The sequence below is a fragment of the Gekko japonicus genome, unplaced genomic scaffold (genome assembly GCF_001447785.1).
Source record: "Gekko japonicus isolate JY-2015 unplaced genomic scaffold, Gekko_japonicus_V1.1 scaffold30, whole genome shotgun sequence".
Lineage (NCBI taxonomy): Eukaryota > Metazoa > Chordata > Lepidosauria > Squamata > Gekkonidae > Gekko > Gekko japonicus.
Window position 1 is genome coordinate 79,955 of NW_015168045.1, and position 15,926 is coordinate 95,880.

General features: G+C 45.8%; 1 protein-coding gene across 1 annotated transcript in view; it reads right to left on the bottom strand.

The window, feature by feature from the left end:
- GIPC2 (GIPC PDZ domain containing family member 2) overlaps window positions 1-9,936 on the bottom strand; it is a 41,943-nt gene extending 32,007 nt beyond the window's left edge. The window contains exon 1 of the mRNA XM_015414256.1: window positions 9,649-9,936. Within this exon, the coding sequence (XP_015269742.1) occupies window positions 9,649-9,936 (288 nt within the window). The remainder of the gene's footprint in view (window positions 1-9,648) is intronic.
- Between the last annotated feature and the right edge of the window lie 5,990 nt (window positions 9,937-15,926).

Sequence of the window (15,926 nt, forward strand, 5' to 3'; positions counted from 1 at the left end):
AGAGGCGGGGAGGAAGCAACTTACCCTCCCTCTTCTCCTGCCTCCTCCTGGCTGAATGAGGGCCGGAAGTGGGGCGGCCGGAAGCGGGGGGCAGGGCTTCGTCGTGTGCCCTGCCCCCGCCCTCACCCGGGGGAATGACGATCCCCCACGATTCCCCCCGAATCAACCTTTGCCTGCCCCACTGGTGGACCTCCTGATGGCACCTGGTATTTTTGGCCACTGTATGACAGAGTGTTGGGCTGGATGGGCTATTGGCCTGATCCAACATTGGCTTCTCTACAGTTAAAGGACTATAATTTATTATTTTTTTATCCTTACACAGCCTGTTCTGTTTACATATGATATGTGCACTATTTTCTTATTAAACTTTGTTACATTATAAATTATCACTATGACCCATGTTAAAGTCCCTATTCAGTACACAAGTACCAAGAACAAAAGGGCAGGATTGCCATCTTCCAGGCAATCCTGCTATTACAACTGCTCTCCAGATGACAAAGATCAGTTCCCCTCGAGAAAATGGCTGCTTTGGAGGGTGGACTGTATGGCATTACACTCCACTGAGGTCCCTCCCTTCCCCAAACCCAACCTTCTCCAGGCTGCACCCCAAAATCTCCAGGTACTTCCGAACCCAGAGCTAGCAACCCTAGCAAAAGGGAAGGGGAGAGCAGTTAACCCTACTCCCATATAGAGTGTTCAACTAGGTATGTTGGTCCCTTCAGTAGCAAAGGCAGAGGAAGACAAAACAGAGAGTAAAGTCTTTAACAGCAAAGTGGCAGGTGACAACTGAAGTCAAGGCCTCAGGCGGAACATGACCTAATAACTGGGCAGAAATAGACAGAGACGGAGAGAATTAGGGAGCGGAGAAAGAGCAGTCATGCTGGGCAGGAAATCTGGGATGGCCGAGAATTTTCTCAAGTACACATAAGCAGAAACAAGTGATTGTGAGACCCATTTCTGAGTCTTGATAAATTATACGAATTTTCATCTCCATGCTTGGGCCTTGGCTGGGGACATATAATGGAGAAAACTGTTGCATTCATTCCTGCATGTAGGCTTTCTGAAGTATCTGGCTGGCTACTGTTGGAAACAAGAATGTTAAACTAGGTAATGTCTTGTTTTGATCCAGGAGGGTTCTTCTTGTGTGCTTATTGCATGGAAGTTGATAATAGAATATTAACTTCCAGCTGGGGAGTTGGGTGGTGGTAGAATGCTGTCTGGAACAGAACACAGGATGAGATACAAACTGCACAATTTATTTTTGGTAAATTCGGGCATTAATCTTATGAAACACTGAGAGAGAATGACCAGAAGGAGGAGAAACAGACACATGTAGAATCAGAGAAGGTGATGTACAAAGGAATGGAAACAATACTGCTTAATTATCTAATGGAACTGAGTTAACTAGATAGTTTTCCACACTGTATCCACTTTGCCTTTAGCAATACGTTAGTAAATAAAAGTTATCATCACTAACAAGATCTATTTTCTCTGAGCTACAGTAAGGAATCACAATACATAAATTTGTATTTTTCTTAGTAACTAACAAAAATCTGCTACAGAAGTAAAAAACAAAGACTCATCCAAACAAAACTGTATGTTGAGACTATTTTTAAGAAAGATGTAATAGAATTGCAAAGCATACTCCTAACAAACCATTTTGCAGTTTGAGCCACTGAAAGGGACTTCCATTAATTAAACATGTTTTCTATTGCTAGGGCACAAATCCTCTTGTCCCAAAAATCAGTTCTGTTTCTTTTATTAGAAACTGAGCTGTCAGCATCATTCAGCAATTTTGTTACTTCAAAAAATATGGATCCAGTATTCATGCCCATGTTGTAATCACTGACAACTACACTGATAACCCTAACTGGAGACACTACAATGATCAAAACACAGTTTAATACAGTAAGTCATCTGCTGTTTAAAAAGTAACTTTATTTTGGACTCCCACCAGGATAAAAATTACTCTATATGAATGAAGGTGAAATTAGTTTTAGAGCCTTGCATGATCTCATCTGCAAACCACTTGTTACAAATCCCTGATTCTATATAATTCAGATCTGTTGACAAAAATCAGATACAGCTAAGATTTCCTTCACACAGTTTTCTTACTTAATTTGTTTCACATAAGTAGTATCCTTTCACGTATTCCAGAAGTTCAGAAGATAGAAGGGATACAAAACACCACACTGTGTATGTCAAAATCTCATACTATGACACAATAGTTCATGTATCTGCACTGGACAATGGAATTTGCTTTAGTAAAGTTATGCTTGGTATGAGGATTCCAGGATGCCTGCACACACAAAAAGAGCACTTCATGATATATTTTCAGTTTAATACTACTTACCGCTTCCATAAAGGACTTGAAATGTTCAAAGGGCTTCAAATACGTACTTTTTAAGAAATCATGGCGCACACAAAGGGCCATATGGGACATAACAGCCACAATACCATGGGTTTACATCTGTAACTGCCTCACTCACATTGGACCTGACTCTATTTTTTTAAAGGTCATAAAAGTAACACATAATCTCCCTTATGCCCATCAATTAGCTCCCTATATTCCATTCCCAGGCATTTTTCATCCTGTTACTATGTTACCTCAATGAAGCAGGAAAGCAAATGGAGAAATTCTGGAGAGGCAAGCCATTAGTGGATAAGACTTCTGTACTTCTCATCCACATACCATTTTGCTATTAAAAATTAAAACCTCCCTAGTCCCCAGCCCTTCTTTCTATGTGATTGGGTCAGTTCCATGTATAAACACATGGCATTACTGCTGTCACATCTATTCTGACTCTCTAGGACCCTACAGGCTGATATTTTAATTATCAGGAGATGGCGAGAAAAGTTGCTTGCCTAAGGTGTTGGCTGTGATATCTGCAGTGGACTTTCTGGCTTGCACTCTCTCATGGTACTCTGAATATTTTGCACTACATTAATGTAAGAAGCAAACAAGACACAACCATTCCAAAATAAAGTAACTAAACACACTGTCAAGCATTAACAAGCAAACAGTTTTGTAGTGCAATGGAACCTCCATATTCAGAGATACTAAGCCTCTAAATCCCAGAACCAGGAGGCAACATCAGGGGAAGGCCTCGGCCTCTACACCCGGTTGCTGGCTATCCTGAGGAACTGGCTGGCCAGTGTGTGAGACGAGACCCTGTGTGAGACAAGACAAGACGGGACCCTGCGGGATCTTGAACAGTTCCGCAGGGCCTGCAAGACAGAGCTCTTCCGCCAGGCTTTCGAGTAGGAGCCGCCGCCGCTACGGATCCATCAATGCACTGTCACCGAAAATTGGCAGAGATACCATCAGGGTGCAAGCGGGCCCTGGGAAGAAGACTGGCTATCTGCCGCTTTGGAACTTACGTCGTTGGTCCGGATCCACCCTACCGGAACCCATCTTGGAACTGGGAACATCAGAGCACCAGCACTTAGTTGTAATATTGTTATGTTTTTATCTTGTTTTTGTTTTAATTATGGCTTTTGCCTCAATTGTTAGCCGCCCTGAGCCTTAGGGGAGGGTGGGATATAAATCGAATTATAAATATAAATAAATAAGATGCTGAAGCTGGACTAGATGGGACTATTGGTCTGATCCAGCAGAGCTCTTCTTATGTTCTTAACTAGGTCCCTTCCCCTGATCTGCAAAGTTTATTATATCATTTTGGCCCTGTTAAAAATTGATATAACCCAACTATCCAGAAGCAGGCAGGGTGGCCTGCCCCATCCCTATTGATACTCCCAATTACCATGGCAATGCCTCTGCAGTGGGCCACCCCCAGGGGTCCAACTGACCATCTCAGAGAAGCAGATAAATGCAGAGCTGAGTCTCTGCACAGTTGAATTTTATAGTCTGGTTGCCTGAGAAATAAGTTCACACTTAGGCTTGTTACTTAGAACAGAAACAGAAGTTATTTATTGTGAAAGAACTCCATAGTGGCTAGGAAAGGCAAAGTAAAGGCTTCCAGCTATATATCTAAGCTAGGATGGAGAGAGTTTGTAGAAAGCATGTCCAGCCTTCATGGTGGACAGAGAAAGAAAGAAAGAGAAGGGACGTGACTAGAAGGAAGGAACCCAGAGTTGAATTCTGGGTAACAAAGGGACAGCATGAGTAGAGAAAGGAAAGGTCAGGGAGCATCCTATCTAGCCCTCAGCTAACTCTTTACTGCTGTCCCCTGAGATGCTGAAGTATGTGCTAAGAGGCATGGCTGTGTCAATCATACCTCTGCAGCCCAGCATAAATGTTCAGATGAAATATAATGAGGGCCCAACCCAGCCATAGAGTTAATTCGCTGGGAGGGAATGAGGGGGTGAGGTCCCAGCTGGAGGGAGGTGGAAGAAGCCTCTAAGGCAGGGGCATCAAACCTATTGCCCACAGGCCAGAACCAGCCTGCCCAGGGCTTTAATCTGGCCCACAAGCAAGTGGCCAGAGGGAGAGAAGTGGAGGGAACCACCCTTTCAACTACCAAGGGGAGTATGCACTTTGGGGCTCTCTTTTCTCCCCCCCCCCCCATGAATGAAGTGGTTGGGGCCAAATGCCACTCCTTTCTTTTCCCATGCAAATCCCACCCCCTTATTGCTTGGGTTCACCACAATGGGTGTGTGGGAGAAGCAAAGTTTGAATCCAGTGGCACCCTAAGACCAACAAAGTTTTATTCAAGGTATGAGCTTCCTTATACGGTACCTTGCTACAGTGTATGTGTATGTGTTTTGTTGGGTTTGTTATGCTGCAGCTCTCCCAGGTGCAACTGAGTCTGTCTCCCCCTCCCCTTGCTACTGCACATCTGTGTCTGTGCAAAGCAAAGTTTGAGTCCAGTGGCATCTTAAGTCCAAAATGCATTCTTCAAGATAGGAGCTTTCCTGTGCCTTGGTCTCATGATCCAGTCTTTCTCAGTAGGAAAGCAATGTGAACTGTTTGGATGAGGAATACCAACAAGGCAGTAAAGTGGATTATTCTGAGTGTGTGTGTTCAGACCAAGTTCACCCAGCACATTTCCTTTGTAGGCTGGGAATTTTTAACCTAGGCCTCCCAGACAGTAGGCTGATACCACTATACATATCTGTCTCTGTATTCTTGCATTGCCTCATAGGAGTTGTAGCTATTTTTCTGAAGAAGATTATAGTTTTGTAAATAAACACATAGCCCTCAATCTGTGTCATGATGCCTTCACATGTTCTTGAAGCAACTTATGTACAAAAGCTTGTAATGCCCAGCCATTTTATGTTCCCAGCCATTTTATGTTTTCCCTTAGGTCCTAGGCTCAGAGCACTGACCATGACAGCAGACTGGGGAAAGGTTTTGCTCCCCGCTCCCCGCTCCAAGCAGCAGGGGGGCATCAGCTACAGAATATTGCAAGAGTGTTAATATTTTAAGCAGGTTTGTATTTTAAGTAAAAAAAAGAATATATTTGTGTTTGTCGGTGTCTCTTTATATTATAACGCTGATTTGGGGTGGCATCTCTCCTATGGGTTGGCAGGATTCGATTCATGCCAAAATCAGTTGGCCACCTGGACTGCCACTCACAAACGGGTCCCTGGCCACTGGCTGGGTTGGCTACATCCCACCCACAGAGGCAGCAGGTGCCAGAACTCAACTCACAAGACTACTTCACCTCAGGCACACAGGACAGATGCTCCGGTGACTGGCACTGATGCTGGGGGATGGAGAGAGCTGCGGTGAGGGAAGGGACAAGCCCAGCTGGCCTGGCCCGCTGGGTGCTCGAGGGGGAGGGAGAAGGGATGAGGATGGTCACTCTGCTGCTGTCGCTGGGGGTTGGGACAGCCGCACCAAGGGAAGGGACGAAGTGGGGCGGCCTCGCCCGCCGGGGCCTCCAGCGGCGGGGGGGCGACGAGCCTGCTGAGTCTGGCACTGCTGAGGCTGCAGGGAGCCGTGCCGGCGGGAGGAACCTTTACCTTTACCTTTTAAAATTAGTTTGCCGCACCGGTGGGAAGGGCGATGCTGGGTGCCCTGGCCCACCAGAGCCTTGAAGGGGGGGGGCAGGCCGATGAGCCTCACGCAGCCAATGCTGCTGGGGGCTGGGAGAGCCATGCCAAGAGAACTGCCCAGGCCAGCTGGCCTGGCCCGCCGGGCCTCAAGCGGGTGGGCCAAGGGACAGCCACAAATTAGGTAGGGTGCCCTGGCCCGCTGACGCCTCGACTGCGGGGGGGCAGGCTGGATCGCCTGGCCCGCCAGGGCGTTGAACAGGGGGAGGACGCCTGGCACCCTGGACGCCTGGCACCCTGGACGCCTGGCGTCCTGACCCACCACTGCCTCGAGCGGGTCCAGGAAACAGGCGACTACTTTCAGCTTTGCCTGCCGGGGCCTCGGTTAGCAGTGGGGTGGGGTGGGGTGCGGGAAGAGACGAGAGGACTGCGGCCTCTCTAGGGCCCGTTGTCTTCCTTACAACAACGAGCCTTCTCCCTAGTCCTTTATAAAGTTTATATCTCCGGTACCTGGCATTACATTTTATAACACACATGGTCTGGCCGACAAGGTCTCATTTATGTCAGATCTGGCCCTCATAACAAAAGAGTTTGGCATCCTTGCTCTAAGGACTAAATGGCCCAAGCAATAGTGGGTGGAGCATGTAAAGGCTGTGAGGGCCTATTTAAACCCTCTCAGTCTCAGGGCAAGGAGGAGGTGGTTGGAGCTGTTCCAGTCTCAGAGCTGGTAAAGAGATAGGGCCAGAAAAAATGAGCAGGCAGCAGCAACTACAACAATACCTGAGTGAGCACAACCCCCTCCCCTCCATCTGAAGTCTGAGGGACCTGGAGGCCAACTCCACCTCCAGCTGGAAACTAGGAAGAGACTTCAGTTGCTAGGTTCAGCTCCTGCCTTCTCCTCTCTAGTACCTTGCTTGGCCATGCCAAGTCACCTTTCTATGGCACCCTCCCTGTGGCAGTCCAATGCAGCCCAAGCCTCACACAACATTACTCAATATAAACCAAGTACTTTGTGACTGGATACAGAACTTTAAGCAATTTACAGTGACAGAATGTGCTTAAATACTTTCTGCAATAAATTAATTTTTGAACTCATTTCATTTATGGACTAAGGACTCCTGTTTGTTTCAAAAGTAATTCTTTTTTATCTAACCCAGCACTATTTGAAAAACAATTTAAACTCAAAGTTTTTTTCCTACCCCCTCAAAAAACAGGATGTGCAGGGGAGGAATATTTGATTCCTGTTCCATATTATTTAGAATATTTCTATGCTGCCTCTTCAGAGTCTTGCTTGAGGTGGTTTACAATTAAAAACCACAGTATAATAAGCCATTAAAAAACACAAGCCAGAACTCTTCCCATATTTTTTTCAGATCTTTTAAACAAATGCATAGGAGCACTACATAACCAGAGACGAATGTATAAGGATCAGATAATTCTTATGTACTTAAGGTTACTTTGAATTCATAATTAAATTAAGCAAGAAAGAGTTGCCCTATTTGGTGTGAAAAACTGGTGTTGCTGTGTCGGGTTAAGCTCAGGACCATTTTTGGTGTGAAATAACTTGCAATTCTTTGTCACTGGGGAAAGCTTCACTGTCTTTCAAAGACCTAATTGTTCTTCATGATAATAAAGGAGAGATACTATTGTGGCAAGCTGCAATGTCAAGGTAAAACGATCCATGTAGCGAGGAGTATAATTACATGTGTTCAAGCTTGCTTCTTTTGCTATGCCCAGGGCTGTGCAAATAGGACAATTCCCACAACTTGGATGTAGCAAGAATTTTTGCTTTTTCTGGCCTGAAATCAGTGAAGCAGCCTTCAAGTTTTCCCCAGAGTAAAAAGTTTGATGATGGCCATCAAATAGTGTAAACACATCTTCCTGAAATCAATAGCTGTAAGGGCCAGCTCAGACTTTAGGCAGGATGAGACAACCCAGCTCAGGTGGCAGATATACATGTACAATTAAGAGGAAGCAAAAAAGAAGCATATCCTCAATTATTTGGTTTAGTGTTTTTTTAATTATATTTCTGTTGCCAAGGGGATTCCAAATAGCTTTTCTGACTCAGGCACCAAAATGTCCTGGGCAAGTTCACTGTGGATATTATGACTGTACCCTAGAACTACTAAATCTGATGCTGCATGTGCATCAAACCCACATGTGCCATTTCACCATACAAAAGACTTACTATTTACAGTTCTACATGCACTATCAATAACATTACTGGAAACCTCTCTAAGGTTACATATGTACACTAAAGTATCAGGAATCCATACTTCTAGACATTCCAACCATGAGTATGCCAGGGTGATTAAAGGCCACAAAGAGGGCACCAAGTGCACATGTCAGTTGAATGAAGTATGTTTCTCATATGAATGGTTGCCTGATTTAAGATTGAACAACAAGCATGAGAAAAGAGTCCAAGGAAGGGGGGGGGGGGAGCTTTGCTTCCTGTGCATACCCTAGTAACCCCATTTTATTCCTGATTGATAGGGTTATGGGGAGCAGTAGGTGAGTGGGAGCAGCAGCTAGACAATATAACACTAATTACTGGTTTGTATTTGGATCTAACATGCTGATGATCCAACAGGAATCACAGTAGGCAGGTAGGGGACAATTTAGAAATTCTCCCTTCAATCCAAAATACTACAAACTCTCAAGTGCTTAAGTAGACTCATTTCTCCTTATCCTTTGCTTCTAACTGACCATCAAGTCCTATTTTAAGAACATTTTTCAGTCTTCAGGCCATTTCTGAGTGGCTTTCCAATCCTTTCCCCCCCTTTTGCTTGGTTTGCAAAGGAGTGTTTTTGTTTAAGTGTTTTTGTTGTTGGGGTTTTTTGCATCCCTGGGAGTCCACCACTTTGTCTGTGGGTGACCAGAGTTTACTGCTTTTGTAAGCTACGCTAGTTCTAGTAATAGATCTCTGTTGTTTGAATTAGCAGGGATAATCATCATCCTCTGAGGGCATCAGGGCCACCATAGACTGAGCCTGACACATGAAACATTCCCTATAAAATCTGAAAGCATCTTAAGATATCTTGAGTAACACATTTTAATACAGATTCAGGCGGAAGTGTGCTTGCACATGAAAACTTACTCCTTAAATAAAACTTTGTTGGTCTTACAGGTGCTATTGGACTCAAACACTTTAATACAGAGAATGACCCTGAATTTACAGCAGACAGCCCTGTGTATTTCGTTTCTGCTGTCACCAGGACAACAGAGACCAAGATCCAGACCTCGAATGTGCAAAGTAAAAGCTGAAAAAGTGCCTCTGAGCAGACAAAGAGTTTATTTCTTTCACAATTGAGGTAGTACAGCCCACTGTTCTGTACTCTAGAGTCTAAAGTCGACAACCCCTCCCCACGTATTTCCGTTTTCCTCTAATATCCTGAAGAAACTTCTGTACTTGGTATTAACTAATCCGGCATTAAGAATTCCTTACTCGCAAACATTAAAACAGATCGAAATCCCCGGCTCAGGCATTCACACAGGCTGGCTGCGCAAAAGCGGTTCAAACAGAGCAAAAAGGCACCTCACGCCGGGCTGCATTCTTGCATGAGGCTACTTGAGAGTAAAGCCCACCGTACCTAGCGGGACCTACTCACAAGTAAACGCCAGTAGGAGACTGCGCCTGGGAGAGGGGAGGGCAAAATAGCATCACTCCGCGGAAGGGCAAAAGTCACCTACCTCCGTCGGGGCAATGTGGAAGGCCTCGGCTATCTTGGCGTAGAGCTCTCGCACGCTCGCGAAGCCTTCCACGCGCCCCGTAGGGCTGCCATGCGCCAGCTGCGCGTGGAAGAGGAGCCGGATAGGGACCTGAGGGGTGGGCGAGGCGGCGGCGGCGGCGAGTGGGGGGCCTGCCCCGGCAACGTCCTCCTCCTCGCCCCTCCCCCCCGCCACGGTCGCCTCAGCCTCCACCAGCATGGAGGTCTCCTTGGACTTGCCTTTCTTCTTGCCCCTCAGCCCCAGCGGCATCTTCCTGCCCGCCCGAGAAAAGGCTACCAAGCCGAACCACCTGCTGCACCCGGCGGCGGCCGTTTGCCTTTCCTTGCCCGGACTCTGCCCCTTCAGGCTGTGCGCGCGCCTCCCTCCCTCCCGGCTCACCCGCCAGGTGACTGCCACTGGCAACCAATGGCGGCAGCCCATTCTGCCCGGGATGGTAAAAGGGGCAACCTGGCGGCGCCTGAAGCTGTCGCGGAACAAGGTGTCTCTTTTCGTGCCGCAGAGCTTCTTAACGACCAGCCCGCCGTCACACCACCACCACCGTACCACAAAAGACTTGTACGGAGAATCCCTTGAAATGTGTATTCTTCTGCCCTCTCTTAACGGTTTCTGTAAATACTGCCTGAGGAGGTGAAGGAATACATCGACGATCCCCACCCAAGCTCAGAGGAATATGCCAAAGGAATTCTTCAGTCAACAGGCGCAGGATCTGGCGCAAAGCCGCGATCTTAGGCGCAGTTTGAAAGTGAGACTCTCTCAGGCTGGAAACATTGGCAGGAAAAGCGCCATACCTCTTTGCTTTGATATTTTTTCAGCAGGGTCTGAGAGGGGGGGGGGAACATGCTGCTGCAGCTATAACTTTTTTTAATAAACTGCCCCCAAAGGGGCAGGGTTTTATTACATTTTCCACATAACATACACAAACAATCATAACATATACATACATATACATACATATACACAGTACAAACAGATACATGGAGGTTATTTTCAATTTTTACCAATATTTATACTGGTGCCTATTCCACCTTAACAACAATTTCTCAACTGTGTAAGCAACTTTTCTGTCTCTATCATCCTAACAGGTATATATTTCATTTAGTAAACTCTTAGTCTGTCTCTTGCAAGCTTGCCTACATATATTTATCATACCAATTATAAAACCGTGACCAAGTATTCTGGAATGTCGAATCTGTTGCGCCTTTTATCAATAAAGTCAATTTATCCAATTCCGCAGCCTCCCTGATTTTATTTACTAGTCTTCGTTTTGTTGGTATCTCCGGTAATTTCCAATATTTTGCATAGAGAATTCTTGCAGCCGTAGTAAAAAAAATAATAATCAAATAACAATCATCTTTGTTAGAATTATCAAGTAGAATATTCAACAACAAAGTCTCTGGTGTAAATGGTACTACCGTCCCTAGTACCTTTTACAAGATTTCATGTACCATTACCCAATATTTCTTAGATCTTTCACAATGCCACCACATGTGGTAAAATGAGCCAACCAACATTTCCAACACTTATTCGAGCATTTCGGGTCAATTTTAGTTAACCTTTCAGGTGTTACATACCATCTATAAAACATTTTATATATGTTTTCTTTATACGAAATAGCTTTCGTAATCCTAATATTTTTCTTCCATATTTGATCCCACTGCTCTAAATTAACAGCATGCCCAATATTCTACCCCCATTGAATCATATTCCCTTTTATTATTTCATCCACCATTAAATCATCAAGTAACAACACATAAAAGCTTCGTAAAAGCTTCTGATCCATAGATGTCATAATCTTTTCAATCTCTATAAGGTTTTTAAATATCCAAATACCTTCTTGGTAATTCTTCCTGGTATGCATTTGGGAGTGTGATGGCTTCTAGTGGAACAGTCAATTTTGAGATTTTTATATAAAAGCGCTTATGTATGTTTTCCCATACTTTCATTACAGATGCCCGTATCCAGTACTGCTTAAAATATTTATGAACACTTGCTTTTCCATACCATAATAATGCATGCCACCCTAATTGAAGGTCATGGCCTTCCAATTTCAGTGTTCTCTTATCTTCCAATGTGACCAATCTTTAATCCACGTCAATGCAGCTGCTTTATAATAAAGGTTCCAATTAGGTAAGCCAAAGCACCCCCTTTCTTTAGTATCTTGAAGAGCTTTCAGTCTTATTCTGGGTCTCTTGCCTTGCCAAATAAATTTTGATAACGCTTGCTCCAGTTCCTTGAAGATTCTTTGGTTTTGAAGAATGGGTATTGTTTGAAATAAAAATAGCCATTTAGGAAGTAACTTTTTAAAGAGGCCCTAACAAGACCTGGTGGAGCCAGAATGACCTCTTGCGTGTGATGGCCGAGTGGCAACGCAGCTCAGCCATCACATGCCAGAGGTGGAATTTGTCCCTGGTTGCTTGCAGGGGTATTTTTCCCTGGGGCTGTGGTCCTCGCTGTGACCGTGGGCCTCCCCCAAGTGTCCGGCTGAAATTGCTACGGCACCCTGGGTCAGAGCCCTGAGCTCAAGGCGTTCCTAGTCTATTTGTGGGGCCGGCTCCACGAAGGGGCTGGTCCCAACGGGGGAGCTTGCGCCTATGGAGCCGAGGGACAACTCCCCAAGTTTTCACTATTGACGAGCGCCTGAAGGAGGACCTCATCAGGCTGCTGATGAAAGTAGTCCATGTTGTATCCACTTTCTTTGAGTTTTCTCCAGGCCTGCCAACGGAGAGGGTCTTCTCTAGGGATTCCTCTACCTTGGTCTTGCCTTTGGTCGCTCCGAAAGACTGGCTCTGACACTTGAGGCTGAAAGGGGCAGTTTGGGGAGCGGGGGACCCTTGGGATGGTCCGAACTGTGTTCCCTGATTGTAAAGGGGCGGAGCAGAGGGCTGGAGGTATGTCTGAACAGGAGTGAGGCCATTTCTGTGGCTCATTCTCCCTTTGTAGGTACCCCCACCCCTCCGGTTCCATCTATTAGCTCTCCTTTCCTGATAGTTCCCCCTGAATTTCCCAAGTTTATTCCCAGGCTCTCCTGTTGGACTGTACAAGTCTCGGGAGGTGGGGTAGTGAGGAGGTCCATTATTGCCACTCTTAATGGTGTGAGTGGTGGTATTGACTGGGTTAATGAAGAGGGATCTTTGAGGATCGACTATCCTCAAAGATTTCACCTCCTCTTTCACATCGGATTCACTGCCGTATAGGTCTATTAAACCTTCTGGGTGAATGGCGGATATGACCGCGCGCTGGAGTCCCAGTTGTCCCTTAATGGATTCAATCTCTTTGTGGCAGGAATCGTGTGTTGTAAGCTCTCTTTTAGCATGGTTTTGTTCAGCGAGGTAGCGGGCAGCTGATTGTGCTGCGGCCAGCTCCTCAGTGACTTTAGCTAAAGCTGTCTCAGCCTGAGTTGCTCTCTCTAGAGGTTCCCGCTTGTGCGTTTAGTCTCTTGCATGGCATCTGCCAAGCTTTGCTTTTCAATGACTAAGTTTAGTCTCTCTGCCCTCATTAGGTAAGCTTCCTCATCATTTGCCTTTTGGATCTCTCCTATTTCATCCTCAAATTCAGTTTTTTTCTTTTCTAATAAGGTCTCATAATAGTTCCTTTGGGAATCAAGCCCAAGAACATGTTCGGATCTCTGTTTCTCCATTTCTGCTTGTAATTTTTCTATCTCCTCTTTGGGCTCTCTTCTTAAAAATTCTAATTGGCGATTATGTTCCTCTCTTAGTACTCTGAGCTCTCCTTCATGTGCTGCAACGAGGTCAGACCTTCCACTAAGGAATTCTGACTTTGTGGCCTTGAGCTGACTTGCATGAGCTTTTAGCATCTGTTCCAGTTCATTGGCACGCTCCATCAGTTGGATGGCTCACGCTTCTGACAATTTCTTAATTTTGTCTAGTTCTCGGTCCCAGTTCCTTTTCATTTTGTCCATCTGGCGGTGGTAGGCTATCCATCCCAGAACAAAGCACAAACAAAACCATACTCCCATGGGCAGGAATACCGGGTCCTCGATGGAGACAACGTCCCACAGTCGAGGGTGTCCGTCTGTCATGGGAGGGTCGTTGCCTTCAAGCGGATCAGGGATGGACGCACCGAAAGCAAACAGTTTCCTCAGTGACTCCATTTCCGATCCTGGTTTCCAAGTCCTATGTGCGTATGCGCACTCTTGTCGCAGGTCCTGGCCACGAAGTCCGAGAAAGAAAAGATGTGGAAACGGGGGGGGGGGTTGCTCCCACGCTATGCCCCTGAATCCTGGCTCTTTTTCGAACCAGTAAAGCGATGTTTTGGGAACGGGTCCGTTGACTCGATCCAGGAGAAACCTACAAACCCTAAAGAGGAGTGGAAATGGGGGGAGGGATTTCTCCCTTACATACGCCCCTGAGTCCAGGCTCTTTTTCAAACCTGTAGGGACAGGGGGGACGCGTTCAGGTTTCTGGAGGGATTCTTTGATGCACCTCTGGGTTTACCTGCGAACCCTATTTTGTGGTCAAGAGTGACTATCCGGCCTCCTCTTGCCAATATTTTTATTTGAGTTTAGGATGCCCGCCCATGCTTGACACCCAAGGCAGCGTCTAAAAGCCTATTTTTAGTTTAGGATTCCCGCCCACGCTTGACACCCAAGGCAGCATCTAAAAGCCTATTTTTAGTTTAGGATGCCCGCCCACGCTTGACATCCAAGGCAATGTCTAAAAGCCTGTTTTGCTGGTTTTGGGAGTGCGGGGGATCAGGTCCACACTTCCCTTCCTGGATTACCAGCAACAACCAGGGTTCAAGGTTTTCAGAGGCGTCGCACCTCTGCTTCTGAGTTTTCCCTCTAACTCTTTTTCTCCTTAGTTTAGGATGCCCGCCCACGCTTGACATCCAAGGCAACGTCTAAAGCCTATTTTTCTTTTTCCTAGATTCCCCTCTAACTCGGGGTGGGGTTTTTCAAAGCATCGCGTCCCATTTTTCTGAGATTTGCCCCTAACTCTTTTGCTAAGGTTTCTGCAGACTCTTGGTCTGACGTGGTACCTCGTAACCACAAAGTGCTTATTCTTCGTTTAAAGGGAAAGGTGGGGTGGTATGTGTGTGCCTACGTGTATGTGTGTGCTTGGTGCAAACTTGGGGATTCCCTATCAGTCCTCTTCGTCGTTGCACCTCAGGTACCACCCAACGATAGAATTGGAGCGTGTCACGGGTTGCTCCGGGGGCAGAAAGCGACAGAAACCTCCCACAATAGGGTGCTCCAGTAGGGAGCCTTGCACGCAGACAGAAACCACTCACACACTGTCCTACAATGGACTCTAGGAACAGACCATTCCCTTACGTCCGATGGGGGGAAAGGAGCATGTCAACTCACTCGTTCCCACCCCAGGTCGGGGCCAGCCTCAGAGGGGGCACCAATTTCTGTTACACCAACAGCTTTATCTACAGCTGAGGCCAACTAATTTTTAACGTGAGTTCTGGCCAGCTATACCAGGGTCATGTCTGAACCCAGAGTTCCAGTAATTGAAATCACACTGGTATTTTTCCAAAGCAAATAATCTTTTTACTGAAGGATATCAAAGTCACACATACAAAAACATCAGTCTCACAATTCGCATACACTCAAGGTTCCTTTAGAATTACAGAAATAGAAATAAAATAGTTTAGTTATTTACTTGGAAGTAGGCAGGAAAATCGGTTCATACTTGCCTGTTTCTAGAAGACTTGTCTGTTGCAATGGAGAAATAAAGGGACAAAAAATAGTGTCTAGAAGTTTACCTACATCACACTGTTCCAGAACCAGCTGGTCTAGTGTGTGTGCGTGCGTGTAAGGGGATCTCTTTGGCTGCGCATCCCAAAGAGATCCGGTAAAGACAAAGAGTTTTAAAGCATGAAAGAGGGGACATATAAAGATGCCATAAAGATGCTTATCTTTATATGTAGGTTAAATGCAATACTAGCAGGTAGGCATGAAAACAGTTAGATGTTTTGTATAATGCTAGAAGCTTGTATAATGCTAAACGTTTAAACTAGCCTTGCTTTGCAAATGCTACAGGCAGACCTTGGAAATCATGCAGGGATAGAGCTCAACAAACACACTAGGCTGGTTGCTGGGGGTGGAGCTGAGAAAAAGGTGGAGCTGGGAAAGGGCATCTGTCTTACTTTTCTGCTACTTTTCTATTCCAGTTGCCACAAGAACAGATCATGCTCTTGCAGCAGCAGGTCAAGAATCCACTGCTTGAATATACTTTAATCACACTTTCCCTGACTTCAGAGCAATTTCCCTG